Source organism: Cibotium barometz, chromosome 37 (genome assembly GCF_041138505.1).
Source record: "Cibotium barometz isolate CiBa-2024 chromosome 37, ASM4113850v1, whole genome shotgun sequence".
NCBI lineage: Eukaryota > Viridiplantae > Streptophyta > Polypodiopsida > Cyatheales > Cibotiaceae > Cibotium > Cibotium barometz.
Genome location: NC_141082.1, coordinates 38,467,833 through 38,487,549, shown reverse-complemented (window position 1 = coordinate 38,487,549; position 19,717 = coordinate 38,467,833). Strand labels below are relative to the sequence as shown.

Here is a 19,717-nt window from a genome sequence, read left to right as displayed (position 1 = left end):
TTTACATGTTTTGTCCATGAGTTCTCTAGGGAAGAATGACATCCATCATCAAAGGAGTAAATGAAGTTTTGGGCTTCAACTGGCAACAGCAGGGAGTTCTCTTCCACATAAGAAGACGGAGGTTTGCTCCAACATTGCCTTAGGAGGTTCAGAGGTTCAGGAACGACAGAGATGGTGTGTGAAAGGATTCCACAGACAGTTCAAGGGTGACTCAGGTATTTCCAAGCAGTTTTAACAGCATTTGACATTCAATCCCTGCAGAGACAAGTCTTTGGCTCAAAGGATTCAACTCCTACAATCAACCTCAATCCCGTAAGAAGTCGTCAGAAGGAGGAAGTGGTTTCAGTGGAGAAGGATCAACAAAGGAGTTGAAAGGTTGCCAGGTATACCACCCGCAAAGGGAAATGTCACGCGCACACCCATCAGGTGTACAAGTGGCATGGCATCATTAAGCACCCATAAACATTAAGCAAGACATTTAAGCATTATTCAAGCATTTTCAGCATATGGGTGCGGTGTGTCCAACAGCTCATCATCTATTCTTGGAGTTCACTGTACACTTGTGTAGGAATTCCTGGCCAAGCAAAGTTCCTTGTTGTTCGTGGTGGCATCTTGTTTTGAGGAAACAAGTTGGCGGGTGCTCTCTCCGTGATTCCAGTATTCGTGAAGCTGGAGGGTCCATGGTTGCATCTTCATCGACTTATCTTTTTCCGACTCTTGCATACTTTGAGCTCCAGAGGGGATGTTAGAATTTGTGCATCTCTGTGTTTTGGGGCTATACCTATTATTTGGTATTTTATACATTTTCTCCTATTTATTTTGTCCAGGGCCAGTCGGCCAGGTCCCTATTGCACTATATAAGGAGTTCCCCGTTATTCTCTCCATCATCCACTACCCTTGCACATTACTCCCATTTGAAGAGTGATCTGCTACCTTGTACATGTTCACACTATCACTACATGGGGGGGGGGGAGGGGGATTTGTAAGATTATACATATGTGGTAGTGAGTAAGATTATACATATCCCAATCCTTCCTTTTCAGAGCATGCACAAAAAATACACATGGGGAAGAAAAGCTTAAAGCTTCACCTGGAAGCATTTTTTTGTATGCGTAACATACAATACTGGGAACTCAATGCTTTCTGAACAAATGGTGGTATTTTGGGCCACGCAGGATCCTGTGTATATTGACTGGAAGGCATGTCTGCCACAGCTTTAAGATCCTGGATCTTGCAGTCAGCATTACTGACACCTTCTTCGACCTTTGCACCGGTGTCCTGTTCTTTACTCTTTGACTCTGCTGTGTTTCTCTCTTTTTCCTCAAAAAAATGGAAGAGCTGAATCAGAGTATATGCAACCTGTTGTACTTCAAGAAGACCACGGTGCTCCAGCTCAGCTTCAACCATGGCTTGCCCTGAAGTCAAGCACCACCAATCCATACAGTGTAAGTCACTTGTTGGTCTACCTGCCATTAAAGGTGCATGAAGCGTACTGATACCAAAAACACTTTTACCTTCTCGCCCTTTGCCAAGCATGATCAAGCGGTTTTCGAGTCGTTTCAGGTCCTTCTCGGACCAGTGCTTCAAGCCATCCTCCACATCAACATCCTTATTGCGTTTGTTGGCAGCATAGCGTTTCCTGCTGTCAGACTTTCTCTCTTCACCTGAAGACCCTTCATCTGAAATTTCACCTTTTTCCTTGTAGTTCACCTGTGCTCTCCTCCTGGGTCCTGTTGAGGTAAATACCTGAGGCTTCTCAGTATAAAGAGCTGCCTGACATGCCTCAGGGAGGAGCTCTTGCCAGAACTGAGCAGATTCCATACTGGAATGAGTGTTTTTTTCTTTGTCATCAACCTCATCTGACTGAATCTCAGGATTGGAAATGAATGTTGCCACGGAAAAGGTATTGTTGCCGCGACTGCAGAACAGCATGAACCTACAAACTTTAAGATACCAAACATGTGCATGCATGCGTGTGCACATGATTTACAAGGCAACCATATATTTTCTGAAGCTAAAAAATGCTTTTCTTTTACAACACAATAGCAAAAACTGACCCCCCAATGAGACGCTGTTGTGTCCGTTGCTCCAGGATTTGATCGATGTTCTGAGCATGAAATGCTGCAGCCTCGGCTTCTCCATCATCCTGTGCTCCAGACAGAATGTCTATAATAGCTTAATAATTGCCAATACCCCTAAAAAGCTAGTTATTGGAAATAAATAAATGTGTGTGTGTGCATACGTAAGTGTGAGAGTTTGTGGTGGGGGGGGGGGGGGGGGGTGTCTCACACACACACACACACACACACACACAAAAGTATTTTTTTACATATATATATATATATACACATACGTGTGTAACACACGCATGCACGCGCACGTGCACACATACACACACAAAACACAAAAGTTAGTTAATCTTCAAAAAACTCAAATTGTGTATACAAAGTCACTTCCTAACCTTTAGAATATCATAGGCCCCCCGTTTTAACAAGGTTTCAATGTTTTTGGTGTGTTCAATATCCACACTTGAGCCTAAAATATTTCCAAGTATGGCCTCATCAAGTCCATATTTTCGTGAAGAGCACTCGAATAGATGCTGTTCATATGTATTCCTTGTTATCAATCTATAGATTTTGACATCCTTTGTTTGACCAATCCTGCAAGATCGAAAAAACTCAACATGAGAAGTTGGCCATCCAAAACATAACACAGACAGGAGAGCCATTGTGAATCACTCAAGAGTCACCTATGGCAGCGAGCCATTGCTTGCAGGTCATTTTGTGGATTCCAGTCAGAGTCATATATGACACAAGTGTCGGCCTGCAAAACAAAAAATGGACATTAGTAGCTTTAGTGGCTGCCCCATGTGTTTTAAAATGTCTACAAGCATAAATCATGTACAAGGCCAAGACCAACCATGGCTATTGCCTACCTTCTGAATTATCCTGGCGAGGCCATAAGAGGCAGTTGCAAGATGCATCTGTGTGCAGGTCGCAACCTCTAGTGTAATCTGATCTGAGATGGAGTGTTTGTTGTGTATAATATATATATATATATATATATATATATATATATATATATATATATATATATATATATATATATATATATATATATATATGCTCGCTGAAGCTTTCGCCCCCCCCCCCCTGCTCGAGCTGCCGCCTGCTCGCACCCCCCCTCCCCGCCCTCGTGACTGCCCACCCCGCCTGGTCGCACCCCCCCCTCCGCGCCCCTGTGCTTCTCGCGCCCCCCACCCTCCCCCCCCCTTTCGCGCTTCCCCCCCCCCCCCCACCCCTTCGTTCCCCACTGCCCCCCCCCTCTGTTATTTCCGCCCCCCCTCTGTCTTCCGCCCCTTCCCCTATGTCTTCCACCCCTCCCTCTTTGTCTTCCGCCCTTCCCCCTCTTCCCCTCCCCGCTCCGCCTTTTTTGTGCAGCTTGGTTCTTGCAGGACCCTCTGTTTTTTGCTTCGCCCTCGACTCAACTTCAAACTCTGATGGAGGTTCCTCCCGCCCCACCTCAGAGGGACTCGTCCGCAGCCCCCCTCGCCCGCCCCTGAGGATACCCCCATCAGGCTTTTTCTTTCGCCAGAAGAGGAAGCGAGCCTTGCCGCAAAGGTGGAACGCCTCTAGGCACATTCCACCATCTGCCGAATAGTTGGCACTCGCCCCAACAGAGGGGAGATCCGGGATCTTCTCCAGGCCCGCCTTCTTGCAGATGTGGGCAAGATCCTGGACGTTCAGTTACTGGGCCGCGGACACTACCAGATTGAGTTCGAGACAGCCCAGAGTGTGGCCCAGGTCCTAGCCATGAGTCCCCTTGACATCAGGGGCGCTCGGGCCTTCTTCAGACCTTGGCAGCATGGTTTTGACCCATGCAGCGGCCGAGCAGGGAGAGCGCCTATTCCATGTCACAGTTTGCTTTCCTGGACTCCGCCGCGAGTACCTTCCGCTCCTTTCTAGGATAGGATCATTGGTGGGCTCGGTGCTTGAGACTGGCCCCACAGCAGCTTCAGTGGTGGCTAGAGCAGCTGGCCTGCCTTCGGTCAGAGTTTTGGTTCCTGACATCTCCTCCCTTCCGAAGGTCATTCACTTACCTAGGATAGGGGGGGGGGGGGGGGGGATGGATCGATCAGAGAGTGGAGCTTTCGGGGCTCCCGAACCAGTGTTTTATATGCAGGCAGGTCGGCCACCTGGCCAAGGCCTACCCTCGCAGGAGACCCCGACCTTCACCGCAACAGCAGACCCCCGATGGCCCGCGCACAGATGCAGCTCGGCAGGCAGCCTCCAGGACACCTGCTCAGCCCACAGAGACCTCGGATTGGCAGCCTGGACAGGGGCGCCGTAGAGGGAGACAGCCACAGCAGCATGCCCAGAGACCGACGCAACAGCAGTCAGCATAAGTATCACTGGGTTCCAGTGAGGAACAACTTTGCTCCCCTCCAGGAGGAGACCCCAGCGCAGACTGAGGATCAGGAGATGCCAGCACCCCCCCCTTCGACCCCACCCCCCCTCCCCCGTCCCCCCCTCCCGCCTCGCTTCCACCTTCGCCTCCTCCCATTTCCGCTCCCGCTTTTTCAGCGGCTCCTTCCCCACCCCCTTCTCCCCCTCTCCCCCCCCTCCGCTCGCCTCAGCTCCCCGGGAGGCACTGGCGGTACCCTGGCGCTCACCTGCAGTCCGGCGGGCTCTGAGCACCGACCTTGCTCGAGCACCACAGAGGAGACCTACCATGCCGATTCGTGCTTCATAGATATCCTCTATCCGCAGTCGGCTGAGTAGTCTCAACACTAGACAGCGCTCGGAGGCTTTCGACTACTCCTTCACACGCCTTTTTGGAGCAGAGGGCCCCCATGAGCCAGCACCCATCAGAGTTCATGTGGTGATACCTCCGGCCCGAGGGGAGGTGGCACTTGATTCAGCGGTGGCCTTCTCCTTCCCTCTCTGCGGCACTAGCGACCGGGAGTGGACTTTGGATCTCGCTCTTAGTATTTTGAAGACTCAGGCAGTTGAGTTTTCTCACCATGTGAGCGATCTGGAGATGACAGACGTGATAGGCCGACTCTGGGAGTTGGCACATTTTTTGATACCGGGAGTGCGGATGCCTCCGGGATTCGACATTTGGTGGTTCGCATAGTGGCAGACCTAGCACGAGACCCTGGCTATGTATGCATACATGAGGTTTCTCTCTCTGAGCGGGAGGCAGTCGCTATGGGACATAGCCACTGGCGCCTGGTCCGAGACTCTTGGAGCACACCGGGTGGGCAGATTCGTAGCCGCTCGGATGGGGATTACTCTCCATCCAAGCCGCTTGCGAAGGCCCGCCATATGGCTCAGACAACCTCCACCTCAGCAGGTCATCCATGAGGATCATCGCATGGAATGTACAGGGCCTTGGCGGCGCACACTATGTACGTTATCGTGGTTGCTTGAGGCAGGAGCTTCAAAGATGCCTGGTTGGGGGCAGTATTGATATTCTGATGATGCAGGAGCACCATTTGAGTGAGAGCAGGATTCGGAGATATGGTTCGGTGATGCCTGGTAGATGGGACACACTTTGGTCTGCAAGTTTTGGCCCCTTGGGTGGGCAGGGAGGAGTATGTATGGTCATTGCGGATGTATGGCGGCAGGCCATTGTGGATCGCGGGGTCATTGTGCCTGGTAGAGCACAGTATGTTATTCTGAGGATGCACGATGAGCAGCAACAAGAAGCAATAATGAGGCAAGAGTCCTCAAGCGTAGCAAAAAAGAGACAGTAGCAAAAGACAAAAGAAGTCCCTCAACGAAACAACTGGCCACAGGAGAGAAGGTGGAAAAATATGACATATGGGAGGATATAAAAGGTTTAAAACTCTTGCGCTTATCACTTAATCAACTCCTGCCCTTAGTGCCCAACTACAAGAGAAAGTTATTGAGCAATCTGCTAGGTCCCAAGGAACAGGAAAAAAGCTTGTTTGATTCCTCCAACAGTGAGTCGGAAGCCGATTCCAAGTCAATCGAGACAATAGAAACACCAATAATAGATAATGATGTACCCCAGATAATAATGATGTTAAAGGGGAAGCCCATCCAAGGAGCAATGTTGGATGGAGGCTCGGGAGTCAATATACTGTCAGAATGCAGAGCAATAGAACTAGGCCTCACAAAATATGACCATACTCTATTTGCTATGAAGATGGCAGATCAGTGCAGAGTCCAACCCCTAGGATTGGTCTGAGGGGAACACATTCAGATTGATGGCTATAAATTCCTAATCATATTTCTAGTTCTCTGAATGGAGAATGAGGGATTATATTCGATGCTGCTAGGAAGACCTTGGCTAAGGCAAGGGAAAATCAAGCATGACTGGCACAGGCATCAAATCACGATCAAAAAGGGGAGAAAGAAAGCAAAGATCTCCACAAACCCCAAAAGGAAAGCGAATCGCTCTATCAGACCACTGTATGTAGAAGGACTAAACATGCTAGAAGGGATTGAAGAGGATGAGGAGGAAAGAATCCCCAAGGAAAATCCAAAGCTCATATCCTTGTTCCAATTGGATATAAAAAAGATCATGTCTAAGTACTTAGCAAAGGTACTAAAAGTGCAACCTGCAGAAGAAGCTCTGGTGGAGATGGCAGTAAAAAAGGCCACAAGGAAATACTCCTCGTGAAGGGCAAGCTATGGATATAGGAGGCCATGGAGGCTGATGAAGAACTCTCGGTGGTCCAAATGCCGATGGAAGTGATGGAGCAGTGGGAAGAGGAACTGACAGCCACTCAAAAAGCACGTTGGGAGGATAATTTACAGGGAGGGACTAATCTATCACGGATTGATCGCTTCTATGTGGGCGACAGGTTCGGGGAGCGTGGTGGCTCCGTGGGCATTCTCGCTGGCACCTCTTTTTCAGACCATGCGCCAGTTATTTTGACACTTGAGGAGAGGACACGGGAGACCAACTTGCAGTTGAGGATCCCAAAGAGGATATTTACAGATCCCAGTCTTTATGAGGACATTGAGAGGATATGGCATGATAGCCAGAGCTCTGACCTGGATGCAGCAGGCCAGTGTGCCCAGGGAATCATCAAGCTCAGCTCTTTTTTGCACGGTACAGCCTCGACACGCCTGGGAGAGACACGAGAGCGGGAGCGTCGCTTGAGACGTAGCCTTGCTTCGCTCCAGCGTCTTCAGGAGCAGCTACCTACATGTGAGTGGGTGGCGTCCCAGCTGAGCCAAGCACGCCAAGAGGTTAGAGAGGCAGAGGAGCACAGACATGAGTTCTACTATCATCGCCAGGCCTCTCAGTGGACGCAGAGGCACGTGATGCTTGCAGACAGACTGTGTGGGCCCATGTGCAGAGGAGGGTCACAGATCGTATGCGCACAGTTTTGGGTGAGCCCCTTTCAGAGGATGAGCTTGTTGAGGCTTTGAGGGTCCTTCCGCGTCATAGTTGCCTTTGGGAGGACAGATTGACGCCTGCCTTTTTTATGCGCTATTGGGACCTTTTGGGGCCAGGCCTCCGCAGGGGCTTTCAGTATGTTTTGGACACTGGGGTGATGCCACAGAGCTTTTCAGAGGGCTTGAACTTTCTTATCCCCAAGGGGGAGGGAGTGTCAGATGATATTCGGCATTGGAGGCATCAAGCCCTTCCTTGGGGAGTTGATTCATGCTACCCAGACAGGATTCGTCAAGGAGCGCAGTATCCTTGACAACATTTTCACCTTCTGGGAGGCGACGGCCCGAGCTAGATTTCTCGGTGAGGACTTGGTCGTGATGCTTCTCGATTTTGAGAAGGCATACGATAGAGTCGATTGGGGTTTCTAGAGGGCACTATGCTTCGCTTGGGTTTTGAGCCAGACTGGATTCGAGGAGTGGCGGCTCTATATTCCACAGCTCGTAGCCAGGTGTTGATGGCAGGAGGACGGGGGCCAAGTTTTGAGTTGACCAGATCAGTCCGTCACGGATGCCCTCTCGCCCCGTTCCTCTTTCTCTTCTTTGCAGAGGCTATGAGCATGTATCTGACAGCAGAGGAGGTTGGTTTGAGAGGACTCCAGCTCCCAGTCCGGGGTGAGGACCTGCTCGATTCTGAGTTTGCTGATGACACGGGATTGTTTCTCCATGGCCAGGAGGCCAATCTACAGAGGGCAAAGCAGTCGCTACAGGTTTTTGGTGTGGCTTCGGGAGCATTGATCAATTGGTGCAAGACAGTGGCTTTTTGGATCAGTAGCGCTCCCGCTCCGGCATGGAGCCCAGACCCGGGTTTTAGAGCTTGTCTACAGTGGCCTTCCGTCGGCCTGCGTCCGATGCGGCCACCCATTGGAGACACAGAGACATTGCCTATGGGACTGTCCACAGACGCAACAGATTTGGCTGAGGATGCTGCGCATTTTGGCCCCCCTCTCCCCAGAGGGCATGTATACGTGGGGAGCCGCTCCTTGGTCGACTTCGTCAGGGCCTGCTCTAGGATACGAGACGAAGCAGGACAGCCAGGCCATCAGATTCATTAGGGTCCAGCCTCGCCTTGTTCCTTCACCGGATTTCTCGTCCGCCGGCTGGACACAGGAGAGGGATCTACGATGGGAGCTCCTCAGCAGCCCCACCATATGGTTCACCTGGAGAGCCCGTTGTTTCAGGGCCTTTGAGGGGAGACTGGAGCCACCAGCAGAGACTGTTCGGGGGATCTGGCAGGAGTTGATTCACACCCTACGAGGACAGTATGACCGCATCCGGGGCGACTCGGATCGAGCGATCTTGCGGCGCCAAGCATTCCACACCACTTGGCGCAGCGGCCCCTTCTATACTCTACACAGCGGGTACCCCCCGCTGGCACTACAAGCCACCTGTTTGGATTTTCCCCCCTCCTATTGTATGATATAGCCTCTCAGTTATTTGTCCTGTTATTTGTACTTTTTTGCACCTAGGGAGAGTCTCCCTAGCTGCCTTGATTGGCTCTTTGCTCTGCCTTCTTATGAGCAAGAGAGGGTTTTGTAGCCCAGTGGGCGTTTTTTTTATAACTAATGAAAGGATCTTTTCTCGGAAAAATATATATATATATATATGAGCCGTGGGAGTATCATCATGACGGATAGTCTCTTAACCTCACTCTAAATCTGAAGGATGGGAGATCGGCTACCTAGATGGTGATGACCTGTCTAACCAATGAGTCAATGAGTCAGGAGGGCTTACTAGTTTTCCCTATAGGGCTCCAGCACAGCCGAACTAGCCTTGCTGATACCTGACTTTAACATCCCACCATGCCCACTTGGTGCCCACCACAGATGCCTTGCCTTCACCCTCATCTGCACACTACCTACCCCACCACAAGCACCGCCCATCTCACACTACACCCAGATCCATTTCACCGATTCTTGTGATCTTTTTTATGCAAATCATCTCTACCGTCGTCTCTTGGATGTAGACCCATCTGCACCTCTGACCACCCTCACCTCACAGCTCAACAATTATCCACACATCTGCCATCGACAGTTTTCCACTCACCCACCAATCCACTGCCAAACCCCACACATGTACCATGCCTCAAAATTGTTGGTACGACAACGAATGCCGTATCACACATGCACGTCTTTTGCATCAGTTAGCTACCAGCCAAATCCAAAAGTGTGACGCTGAACGGATTAACCAGTACCTTGCTCGCTGCAAGAAACGAGCACATTGTACACTCATTATCCACTAACACCCCTCCCACATCCCACCACATCCACCTTCATACGAGACATGGTGGTGAAGGCTATACGTAGGCTTCAAAACGGCCAAGCACAAGATCACAAGGGGCTTATGGCTGAGCACCTCTCTTATGCAGGCGACACCCTAGCACCCCTCCTGACCCATATGTTTAATAGGGCCCTCTCAAAGGGCTTTCCCCCCACTTGGTCATCACACAATATTGCACCTATCCATAAGGCGGGAGACCCTAAGGATCCTAATAACTATAGTCGGCCATATTTTGACCAAGCTCTATGGATCTATACTTGAGTCTGAGCTCAGCACACTGGCACAGAAAGAAGAAAGAAAGTAAGTCATATTAACGTCCGCGGAATGCCTTGAAGGCATATGGGACCAAAAGACATGACATGAGAGAGAGAGAGAGAGAGAGAGAGAGAGAGGAGGGGGGGGGGATACAGGGCACCAGGGCAGGTAGGATTTAGGAGGACCTTAACCACGCTAGATCACATATTCACTATTATCGAGCACGCCAAGGCAAATGGCCGCCGACTATATTGCTGCTTTGTGGACTTCCGCTAGCTTTAGATACAGTGCCTTGGACCCATCTCCTATGGTGCTTACAGCATCTCGGGGTCCCGTCTGACACGATCTGGGCTACCTTATACGCGTCAGTTGGCAAGGTGAGATGCCCAGGAGGTCTCTAGCACCATCAGAGTGAAACAAGGATGCTCACTATCTCCGACCCTCTTTGGACTCTACATAGATAAGATCTCATACTTCATTGATGGAGCCGGAGGCGAAGGAGCGTCTCTGGGACGTATTCTTGTTTCCATCTTTTTATATGCTGATGATATTGTACTCATTGCACATTCTAAGGAGGGGCTACATAAACATGGATGCTTTACAGGATTTTTGCACACATAGGGGACCCTCAGCCAACATTGGGAAAACAAAGGTTATGGTATTCCACACCTCCTGCCCAGGAGGACTCTGTGAGGAGGTCTCTAGCACCATCGGAGTGAAACAAGGATGCTCACTATCTCTGACCCTCTTTGGACTCTACATAGATGAGATCTCATACTTCATTGATAGAGCCGAAGGCGAAGGAGCTTCTCTAGGAGGTATTCTTGTTTCCATCCTTTTATATGCCGATGATATTGTACTCACTGCACATTCTAAGGAGGGGCTACATAAACATGGATGCTTTACAGGATTTTTGCACACAGAGAGGGCCCTCAGCCAACATTGGAAAAACAAAGGTTATGGTATTCCACACCACCTATCCAACTACCTTGGGCCCATCTCCTATGGTGCTTACAACATCTCGGGGTCCCGTCTGACACGATCTGGGGTACCTTATACAAGTCAGTTGGCCGGGTGAGATGCCCAAGAGGACTCTCTGAGGAGGTCTCTAGCACCATCGGAGTGAAACAAGGATGCTCACTATCTCCGACCCTCTTTGGACTCTACATAGATAAGATCTCATACTTCATTGATAGAGCCGGAGGCGAAGCGCTTCTCTGGGAAGTATTCTTGTTTCCATCCTTTTATATGCTGATGATATTGTACTCATTGCACATTCTAAGGAGGGGCTACATAAACATGGATGCTTTACAAGATTTTTGCACACAGAGGGGGCCCTCAGCCAACATTGGGAAAACAAAGGTTATGGTATTCCACACCTCCTATCCAACTGCACACTGTGCAGAGATCACTTACATGGATAGCAGGGTTGAGGTGATGCACTCATATGTCTATCTCGGAGCTACCTTCACTGGTCCATGCTTCTATGTGAGATAGGCAACAGAGGATAGAGTCACTAGAGGATATGCAGATCTAACCCTATTGGAGAGGCAATGTTTCCACGCACACTTTTAGGAGCCAAGGACGAAGGGTTAGCTTTTTGACACCCTGCACTAATGTATGCAGCTCCCTTCTGGGCACCAGATTCACCCCCAGCAGCTTGGCAGCACATAGAGCATCCTCAGATCATGATGTAATCACGGATGATACGCAGTAAACCATCCTTTCCCCCCCCACCAGATCATCCAAGTAGAGTTTGCAGCTCTTATGTTGATGGAGGCCATGTTCCAAACAGTCACTTATATGCAAAGGCCCGAGGGTGAGGGAGATGGATTCACTTTGACTCCCCCGACTTGCACTACCGTCACATCACAGTAGATAGCAGCCACAAGAGGGCATTCATTTTGGTATGGCACAGTACTCACTTGGTTTCAGGCACTTGGACTACAGATACCAAGTTATCTCGATGTCTTCATGTCCCATACTATGAGGACAGCCATCGGCCAGCTTAGGGTATCATCCCATAGACTAAGGATAGAGACTAGCAGAGCTGAGCGGATACCCAAAGAGGACAGGACAGGTAGACTCGGACTGGGGTTGAGTCGGAGAAGCACTATGTTTGCCAGTGCCCTCAGACTCTTCCTACTGGAGCTCGGCCAACACACAAAGTCACTACTCACCGATCCTCACCCCCAACACTCCTCTCAACTTATAATCTCATAGTCTGAGATCTTAGCTTTCAGTTTTCAATTTTAGTTTACTGTTGCTTTTTTTTTTTCATCCATGGCGAGATTTCATGCACACTATGTATACATCATTTTGGTCTCACGAACCCTTTGGATCTTTTGAAGACGTTAATATAACTCTCTTTTCTTTTCTCTCTCTCTCTCTCTCTCTCTCTCTCTCTCTCTCTCTCTCTCTCTCTCCGCTTTCCAGAGTCATGAGGTACTAGGACCAGAGGTGTTTTGGGATTGTTCTTGATTGAGCTGCGGAGACATAGAGATAGCCTGCTTAGGCGCACAGAGAGCCAGACTCAGAGACACATTACAGACTTCTTTAGTCCAGCCATCACTGCGCTAGATGGACCACAGCAGCACCAGCAGGACATGGATACCGCCCACACCATCGGTACACTGATTGATCGTGCGATTGAGCTTGGGTGGTCCAGACGCCCATGACTACGGAGGAGGGCATCCCAACATAGACGGAGGTTGCAGCGGCGGATTCGGATTATTCTTGCGAGACATAGGGTGCTGACCACAGAGGATATTGAGGAGATCCGCCAGCGTCCGATGCGGCACATATTATGAGATGGAGGCACCTCCATAGTGTACCCCCCGTCCCACATGATATTGTATCCCCTCACTGTACTCCACTCACCTCCATAGCGTACCCTCCCCCTCACTATATTCACACCCTATAAGGGTTTATGCTTACCTTCCAGTTCCAGTTTCATTTTCTAGGTGCCAGTAGTATCATCTTTATTTTTCATTTTCTGGTTTTTTATCCAGACATTGTATCAGATCCACCATGATGTAACTTTTTGGTCTCATAATGATGGCCTTTTGAAGACGTTAATATAACATTTCATTTCCACCCTTGCTGCACCTGTTCGTCATGCTGTGCCTTTTTCCCACCCGCCCTTGCTCAGGCCCCGAAGGCAACAACTAGCGGGAAATAGCACAATGAACCTACACGAGCTGCAGGCATACATCAAGACAGTGGAGGACAACACCAAGAAGTTACTGGGCGAACAAAAGAAGGTGCTGGATAGGGTTCTGAACCAACATGAAAAACAGTTGGAAGGCCTCCGCAAGGAGATTCAGGGAAAGAACAAGAAGATTGAAGAACTGACAACCAGGTGAACCACCAGGAAGAGGTGATTCAGATGTTGAAAGAGACCTAGCTGCAACAAACAGGAATGCCAAAGGCTGCCCCAATGATAGGGAAACTCCGATGTAACACACGGAAGCTCTGGGAGTCTTCTTTCAACCCTAAATACCACTGAGAACATGCTGATGCAAAAACGCAGATAGAAGGGAGAGAAGAGAGAGAGAGATATGGCTGGAAATTCACTATATTTCATATAGTACAAAAAGGTACTTTTCTACAGCCCTCGTACAAAAGGTGATAAACACCCAAAATCTAGTCCCTACTTGGACCCTAAGGACCCATTCCCTAGAGGAATGAATGATTCTACCTATGAGCATATGCACCATTTTATAGCCTTTGGGACTCCTTGGAGTGCTGGCCGACCAGCAGTCGGCCAGCCGACTGGCCATTAATGCTACGTTTTCCAGACACCTTGTCTTGTTACAGCCGACTCTCCTGGATCAGCCGACAGACTCCTTCCAACAGTCGACAGCATCCTTTTCTTGCTCTTCTCCTAGTCCACCTTGCCAAACAGCACTTCCTGCTCCAAGTCCTAGCTCTATCTGGTTCTTATACTCTTTTTCTGGCTGTCTCTCCTGGACCAGCATCGGAGAACGTCCATGGCATTTTATGCACATAACATCCCCCTCTGCTGAACTTGATGACGGGATTCCAACCTGTTCTTGGATGACTGTCATCATCCCACTCTATTCCCGGAGTCCCTCTGTCATCCATCCAACTCTAGCAACCCTTTTCACTAAAAACCCGGCCCGGTCTCCAAAACCACTCTAACTATAAATAAGATCTATGCATATGTTCCCTCCAGTCCCCAATCCATTCCTACCCTGACTTTGAACACTGTCTTGGTCCTCATTCCTGAGAAATGAGTGTGGCACTCTCACATCACCCCTTGGAGGATAATCCTCCTTTGGGACCGTTGCCCGCCGACAACCTATCTAGCTCACAGGATTGCCATCCCCTCTGGCTTTGTGGAACACCACCAACAAACCTCATGGGAGCTCTTCCCGTTCATGTGTTCCTTGCCTTGGACTTCATATCCGTGTACTTTCCTGTACCTTGGACCTGTACACCATCATATGGGACTGAATCAGTGTTTAGCTTTGCTAAGCCTGATGCTCTGATACCGATGTAACACGCGGAAGCTCTGGGAGTCTTCTTTGAGAACATGCTAATGCAAAAACGCAGATAGAAGGGAGAGAAGAGAGAGAGATATGGCTAGAAATTCACTATATTTCATATAGTACAAAAAGGTACTTTTCTACAGCCCTAGGCTGCCTCATACAAAAGGTGATAAACACCCAAAATCTAGTCCCTACTTGGACCCTAAGGACCCATTCCCTAGAGGAAAGAATGATTCTACTTATGAGCATATGCGCCCCTTTTATAGCCTTTGGGACTCCTTGGAGTGCTGGCCGACCAGCAATCAGCCAGCCGACTGGTCATTAAAATCCATTAATGCTGCGTTTTCCGGCCGCCTTGTCTTGGTACAGCCGACTCTCCTGGATCAGCCAACAGACTCCTTCCAGCAACCGACAGCATCCTTTTCCTGTTCTTCTCCTAGTCCACCTTGCCAAACAACACTTCCTGCTCCAAGTCCTAGCTCTATCTGGTTCTTATACTCTTTTTTTGGCTGCCTCTTCTAGACCAACATCGGATAACGTCCATAGCATTTTATGCACATGACATCCCCCTCTGCTAAACTTGATGACCGGATTCCAACCTGTTCTTGGATCACTGATATCATCCCACTCTATTCCCAGAGTCCCTCTGTCATCCATCCAACTCTGGCAACCCTTTTCACTGAAAACCCGGCCCGGTCTCCAAAACCACTCTGACTCTGAATAAGATCTATGCATCTGTTCCCTCCAATCCCCAATCCATTCCCGCCCTGACTCTGAACACTGTCTTAGTCTTCATTGCTGAGAAATGAGTTTGGCAATCACATCACCCCTTGGAGGATAATCCTCCCTTGGGACCGTTGCCCAAGAACCTATCTGGCTCACAGGTTTGCCATCCCCTCTGGCTTTGTGGAACACCACCAACAAACCTCATGGGAGCTCTTCCCGTTCCTGTGTTCCTTGCCTTGGGCTTCATGTCTGTGTACTTTCATGTACCTTGGACCTGTGCACCATCATATGGGACTAAATCAGTGTTTAGCGTTGCTGAGCCTGATGCTCTGATACCAATGTAACACGCGGAAGCTCTGGGGGTCTTCTTTCAGCCCTAAACACCACTGAGAACATGCTGATGCAAAAACGCAGATAGAAGGGAGAGGAGAGAGAGAGATATGGCTGGAAATTCAGTATATTTCATATAGTACAGAGAGGTACTTTTCTACAGCCCTAGGCTGCCTCATACAAAAGGTGATAAACACCCAAAATCTAGTCCCTACTTGGACCCTAAGGACCCATTCCCTAGAGGAATGAATGATTCTACCTATATGCGCCCCTTTTATAGCCTTTGGGACTCCTTGGAGTGCTGGCCGACCAGCAGTCGGCCAGCCGACTGGTCATTAAAATCCATTAATGCTGCGTTTTCCAGCTGCCTTGTCTTGGTACAGCCGGCTCTCCTGGATCAGCCAACAGACTCCTTCCAGCAGACGACAACATCCTTTTCCTGCTCTTCTCCTAGTCCACCTTGCCAAACAGCACTTTCTGCTCCAAGTCCTAGCTCTATCTGGTTCTTATACTCTTTTTCTGGATGCCTCTTCTGGACCAGCATCGGAGAACCTCCATGGCATTTTATTCACATGACATCCGGGCAGAAATGGAAGCCCTAAAGGCTACGGTCAAGGACCATACAGTGGAGGAAGGGGAACTGAATATTCAGGAGGGTTTAAGGACTGATTTGGAGCAGTTGAAAGCTGTGAGTGATAAGCTGCGGGAAGAACTGCACACCACTAAGAAAGATTGGGTGGAGGTGGTGAAGAAGCACAAACCCCCACAGAGCATCATACATGAGACTCTCGAGGAGGAGAAACGCGGGAAGGATAGGGCCCTCCATGTGCGAGTACGGGGGCTACAGGCGGGGGCTTCCCCCAAGGAGGATGCCATGACACTTTGCCAGATGCTAGGAGTGGACGAGATCGCCTCCCCCTTTGCAGATACATGGAGGGCAGGAAAGGATATGACACGAGAGCGACCCCTCATCATTAGATTCCCTGATGCCACCAGCAAACAGGCCTTCTTAGACAGGCGGGCTGCCCTCAAGGGCACACAGGTGTACATGGGAGAGGTGGCACACCGGCGTGAGGCGATGGTGACTGTTCATGAGGCCCGCAGAGCAGGCAAGTGGGCTATCTACAGAGATGGTAGAGTCATTATCACTGAGCGCCGTCCCAAATAGGGACGCAGGGTCTATGAGACCAAACACCTGGGGTTGGCAGTATGGAACTGCAATGGCATGCTGTGGTCAAATCCAGGAGGCTTGAGCGAGATTCTCACAGGCACGGATGTCATCTTTTATACAGAGACTCATAAGAACCTTGAGAGGGGCTTACCATACATAGCCGGGTATGAGTGGGAGTAAGCTTTTCGAGGCGAGACCCGCACATCAAGAGGAGTACGTGGCTCTGGGGGTGGGGGGGGGGGGGGGGGGGTAGCTGTCCTTTTTAGATCCCATCTCCGACAGATTCTCAGCATTGTCCAGAAGAACGAGGATGCACGATATCTTTGGGTGCGGCTACAGCTTAGCAATGACAGAGTCATCCACATTGCTATGTGTTATTTTGCACCACGCCACTCCCCTTACGCCGCACAGCATGGCCAATCACCGTACTTACCATTATATGGGGATATCATGGAGTTCTCACAGTTGGGGGAATTCCTCCTGCTCGGGGATTTCAACGCCAGGACGGGAAGTCAGCAGCTCCCACTACTCGATCTAGACGACCCTATCAAACTTCAGGAGCTGGACATCACTGACACAGGGCTGCAACGATCATCACAGGACCGTGAGGAGGTCACAATGTATGGGAGATATTTCTTAAGAGCTGGGAGCTGCACATGGTCTCGTTATCTACAACGGGATGTCCCGATGGCCCTCCTTTGGCGCCCTCCTCTGGCGCCCTCACCTCCTTCCCTCACTCAGGAGAGATACTAGCACTGTGGACTACCTTATGGGATCTCCGGCTTCGGCACACCTTATCCCCGACTTCTCCATTCCGCCAAACCCTTTTGAAGTTGACCATGCCTACCTCTCTTTCACTCTTACCTGCACACCACCCGTCCCTCCACCACCCCCCCCCCATCTCACATTACACTCAGGTCCTTTTTGATCACGAGCTTGACCTTGTTTACTCTAACCACATCTACCGCCAACTCCAGGATGTGGAACCTATTGTCCCCCTATCCACCCTCACAACACAACTCACCACCATACTCCACACATCCGCCACTGCTTCTTTCATCTGCACACAGCGGTCTACCGCCAAGCCACCTTGCAGTTCCATGCCCCAGAACTGTTGGTATGATGATGAATGTCGGGCCACACGCTCCCGTCTTAAGCATGAGGTACGGATTGGGCAAATCACAAAGTGCCAAGCGCAACGGATTTCTCAACGGCTCACCCAACGCAAGAAACGGGAGTTCTATGCTCAGAAAGAGGATGAGTTATACCGACTTTTCTTAGGGCCGAACTGCAAAGAGGCCTGGAGGAAACTCCGAGAACATCACCCTCCCACACCTATCACCTGCCCAGACACATGGCACTCCTATGCACGCTCCCTCTATCATATCCCCCATCAGCCACCCCTACCCCCACCGCCTCCACCTTCTTCACAAAGGGCATGGTCCTCAAGGCCATTCGTAGACTACGCAATGGGCGAGCCCAAGATCATGAGGGACTCACTTCCGAGTACATCTCGCATGCCCATGATACCCTGGCGCCCCTACTAACCTACATGTTCAATAGAGCCCTTTGTGAACGATTTCCACCCTCTTGGTCCACCAACACCATCACCCCCATCTTCAAAGCCGGAGATCCACTTGATCCTAATAACTACAGGACGATCATGATTGGCCACACATTGGCCAAATTCTATGGATCAGTGCTAGAGGCGGAGCTCAGTTCATTTGCAGAGAGCCAGGGATGCAGAGCCTCAGGACAGGCTGGCTTTTGGAGGAGCTACTCTACCCTTGACCACATCTTCACCCTTCGTGCCATCATTGAGGAGGGTAGAGCACGACATCAGAGGATGTACTGCTGCTTTGTGGATTTTCGAAAAGCTTTTGATACTGTACCCCGAGCCCGCCTCCTACACCGTCAACAGGAGATCAGAGTCCCATCTGACATGGTTTGGAGCATCATCGCCCTCTATGAGTCCGTCACCATACGAGTGAGAGCCCCAGGAGGTACATCATAGGAGATTTCCAGCACTATTGGGGTGAAACAGGGCTGCCCTCTATCACCCACTCTTTTCGGCCTCTACATTGATGAGATCTTGAGCTTCATTGATGGATCAGGCGGGGCTGGTCCCACACTGGCAGGCATATTGATCCCCATACTACTTTATGCAGATGACCTCTTAGACTCAACCGAAGGGCTTCAGAGACAGTCGGATGCCTTACATGACTTCTGCACTCAGCGGGACCTCTTTGTTAACCTTGGTAAAACCAAGGTAATGGTCTTCAATACCTCTCACCCCTTCACATCCAGATTGAGCTTCACATATAGAGGGGATCCTGTGGAGATTTTCTCATCCTATGTCCACCTTGGTGTCACTTTCAATGGCCCACGCTTTACCATGCTTCCCGCAGCACATGCCAGAGTGACGCGGGGATATGCAGCCTTGAGCTTACTTGAGTGGCAATGCTTCCAGGCACATTTCCTGGAGCCAAGTCGAAGGGCTGGCTTTTTGACACCCTCGTCACACCAGCCTTGATGTATGGAGCAGCTTTCTGGGGGCCAAATTTATCCGATGAGGATTGGCAGCGAGTTGAGAGGCCGCAGGTCATGATGTTCTCCCGTATGATCCACACCAAATCATCAGTCCCACACCAGATTATCCAGGCAGAGTTTGCTACAGCCTCGATGATAGTGGAGGCACTCTTCCAGACAGTCACATACCTCCATCACATCAATCACATGGATCCCCACAAGTACCCGAGGCTTGCCCTGGAGTCCTCGAGACAGCTAGCACTTAAGGGGCACTCTGGAGTATGGTATGCACTAGTTTCCACTTGGTTCTCAGTATATGGGCTTTGCATGGACCGCCTACCCTCCCTTCAGTACAGTTTGGACTCCCCTTTTCTCCGGCTGTCTCACTAGGATACCAACCGGGTTATCCGGTCAGATCTTCTCAGCCTCTACACACATTGCACATGGATCACACCTCCAGAGCTCCCCACGAAGATGCACTT

The 19,717-nt window shown here is 50.1% G+C and overlaps 1 protein-coding gene across 2 annotated transcripts in view; it reads right to left on the bottom strand.

Moving 5' to 3' along the window:
• The window catches only part of LOC147617257 (uncharacterized), a 75,841-nt gene that overhangs the window by 14,663 nt on the left and 41,461 nt on the right, over window positions 1-19,717 (bottom strand). For both annotated transcript variants that reach the window (XM_086776890.1, XM_086776891.1), the window contains exons 13-17: window positions 2,750-2,823; window positions 2,462-2,660; window positions 2,058-2,146; window positions 1,515-1,918; window positions 1,091-1,415 (exon numbers count right to left, since the gene is read on the bottom strand). In XM_086776890.1, the coding sequence (XP_086633016.1) occupies window positions 1,091-1,415; window positions 1,515-1,918; window positions 2,058-2,146; window positions 2,462-2,660; window positions 2,750-2,823 (1,091 nt within the window). The remainder of the gene's footprint in view (window positions 1-1,090; window positions 1,416-1,514; window positions 1,919-2,057; window positions 2,147-2,461; window positions 2,661-2,749; window positions 2,824-19,717) is intronic.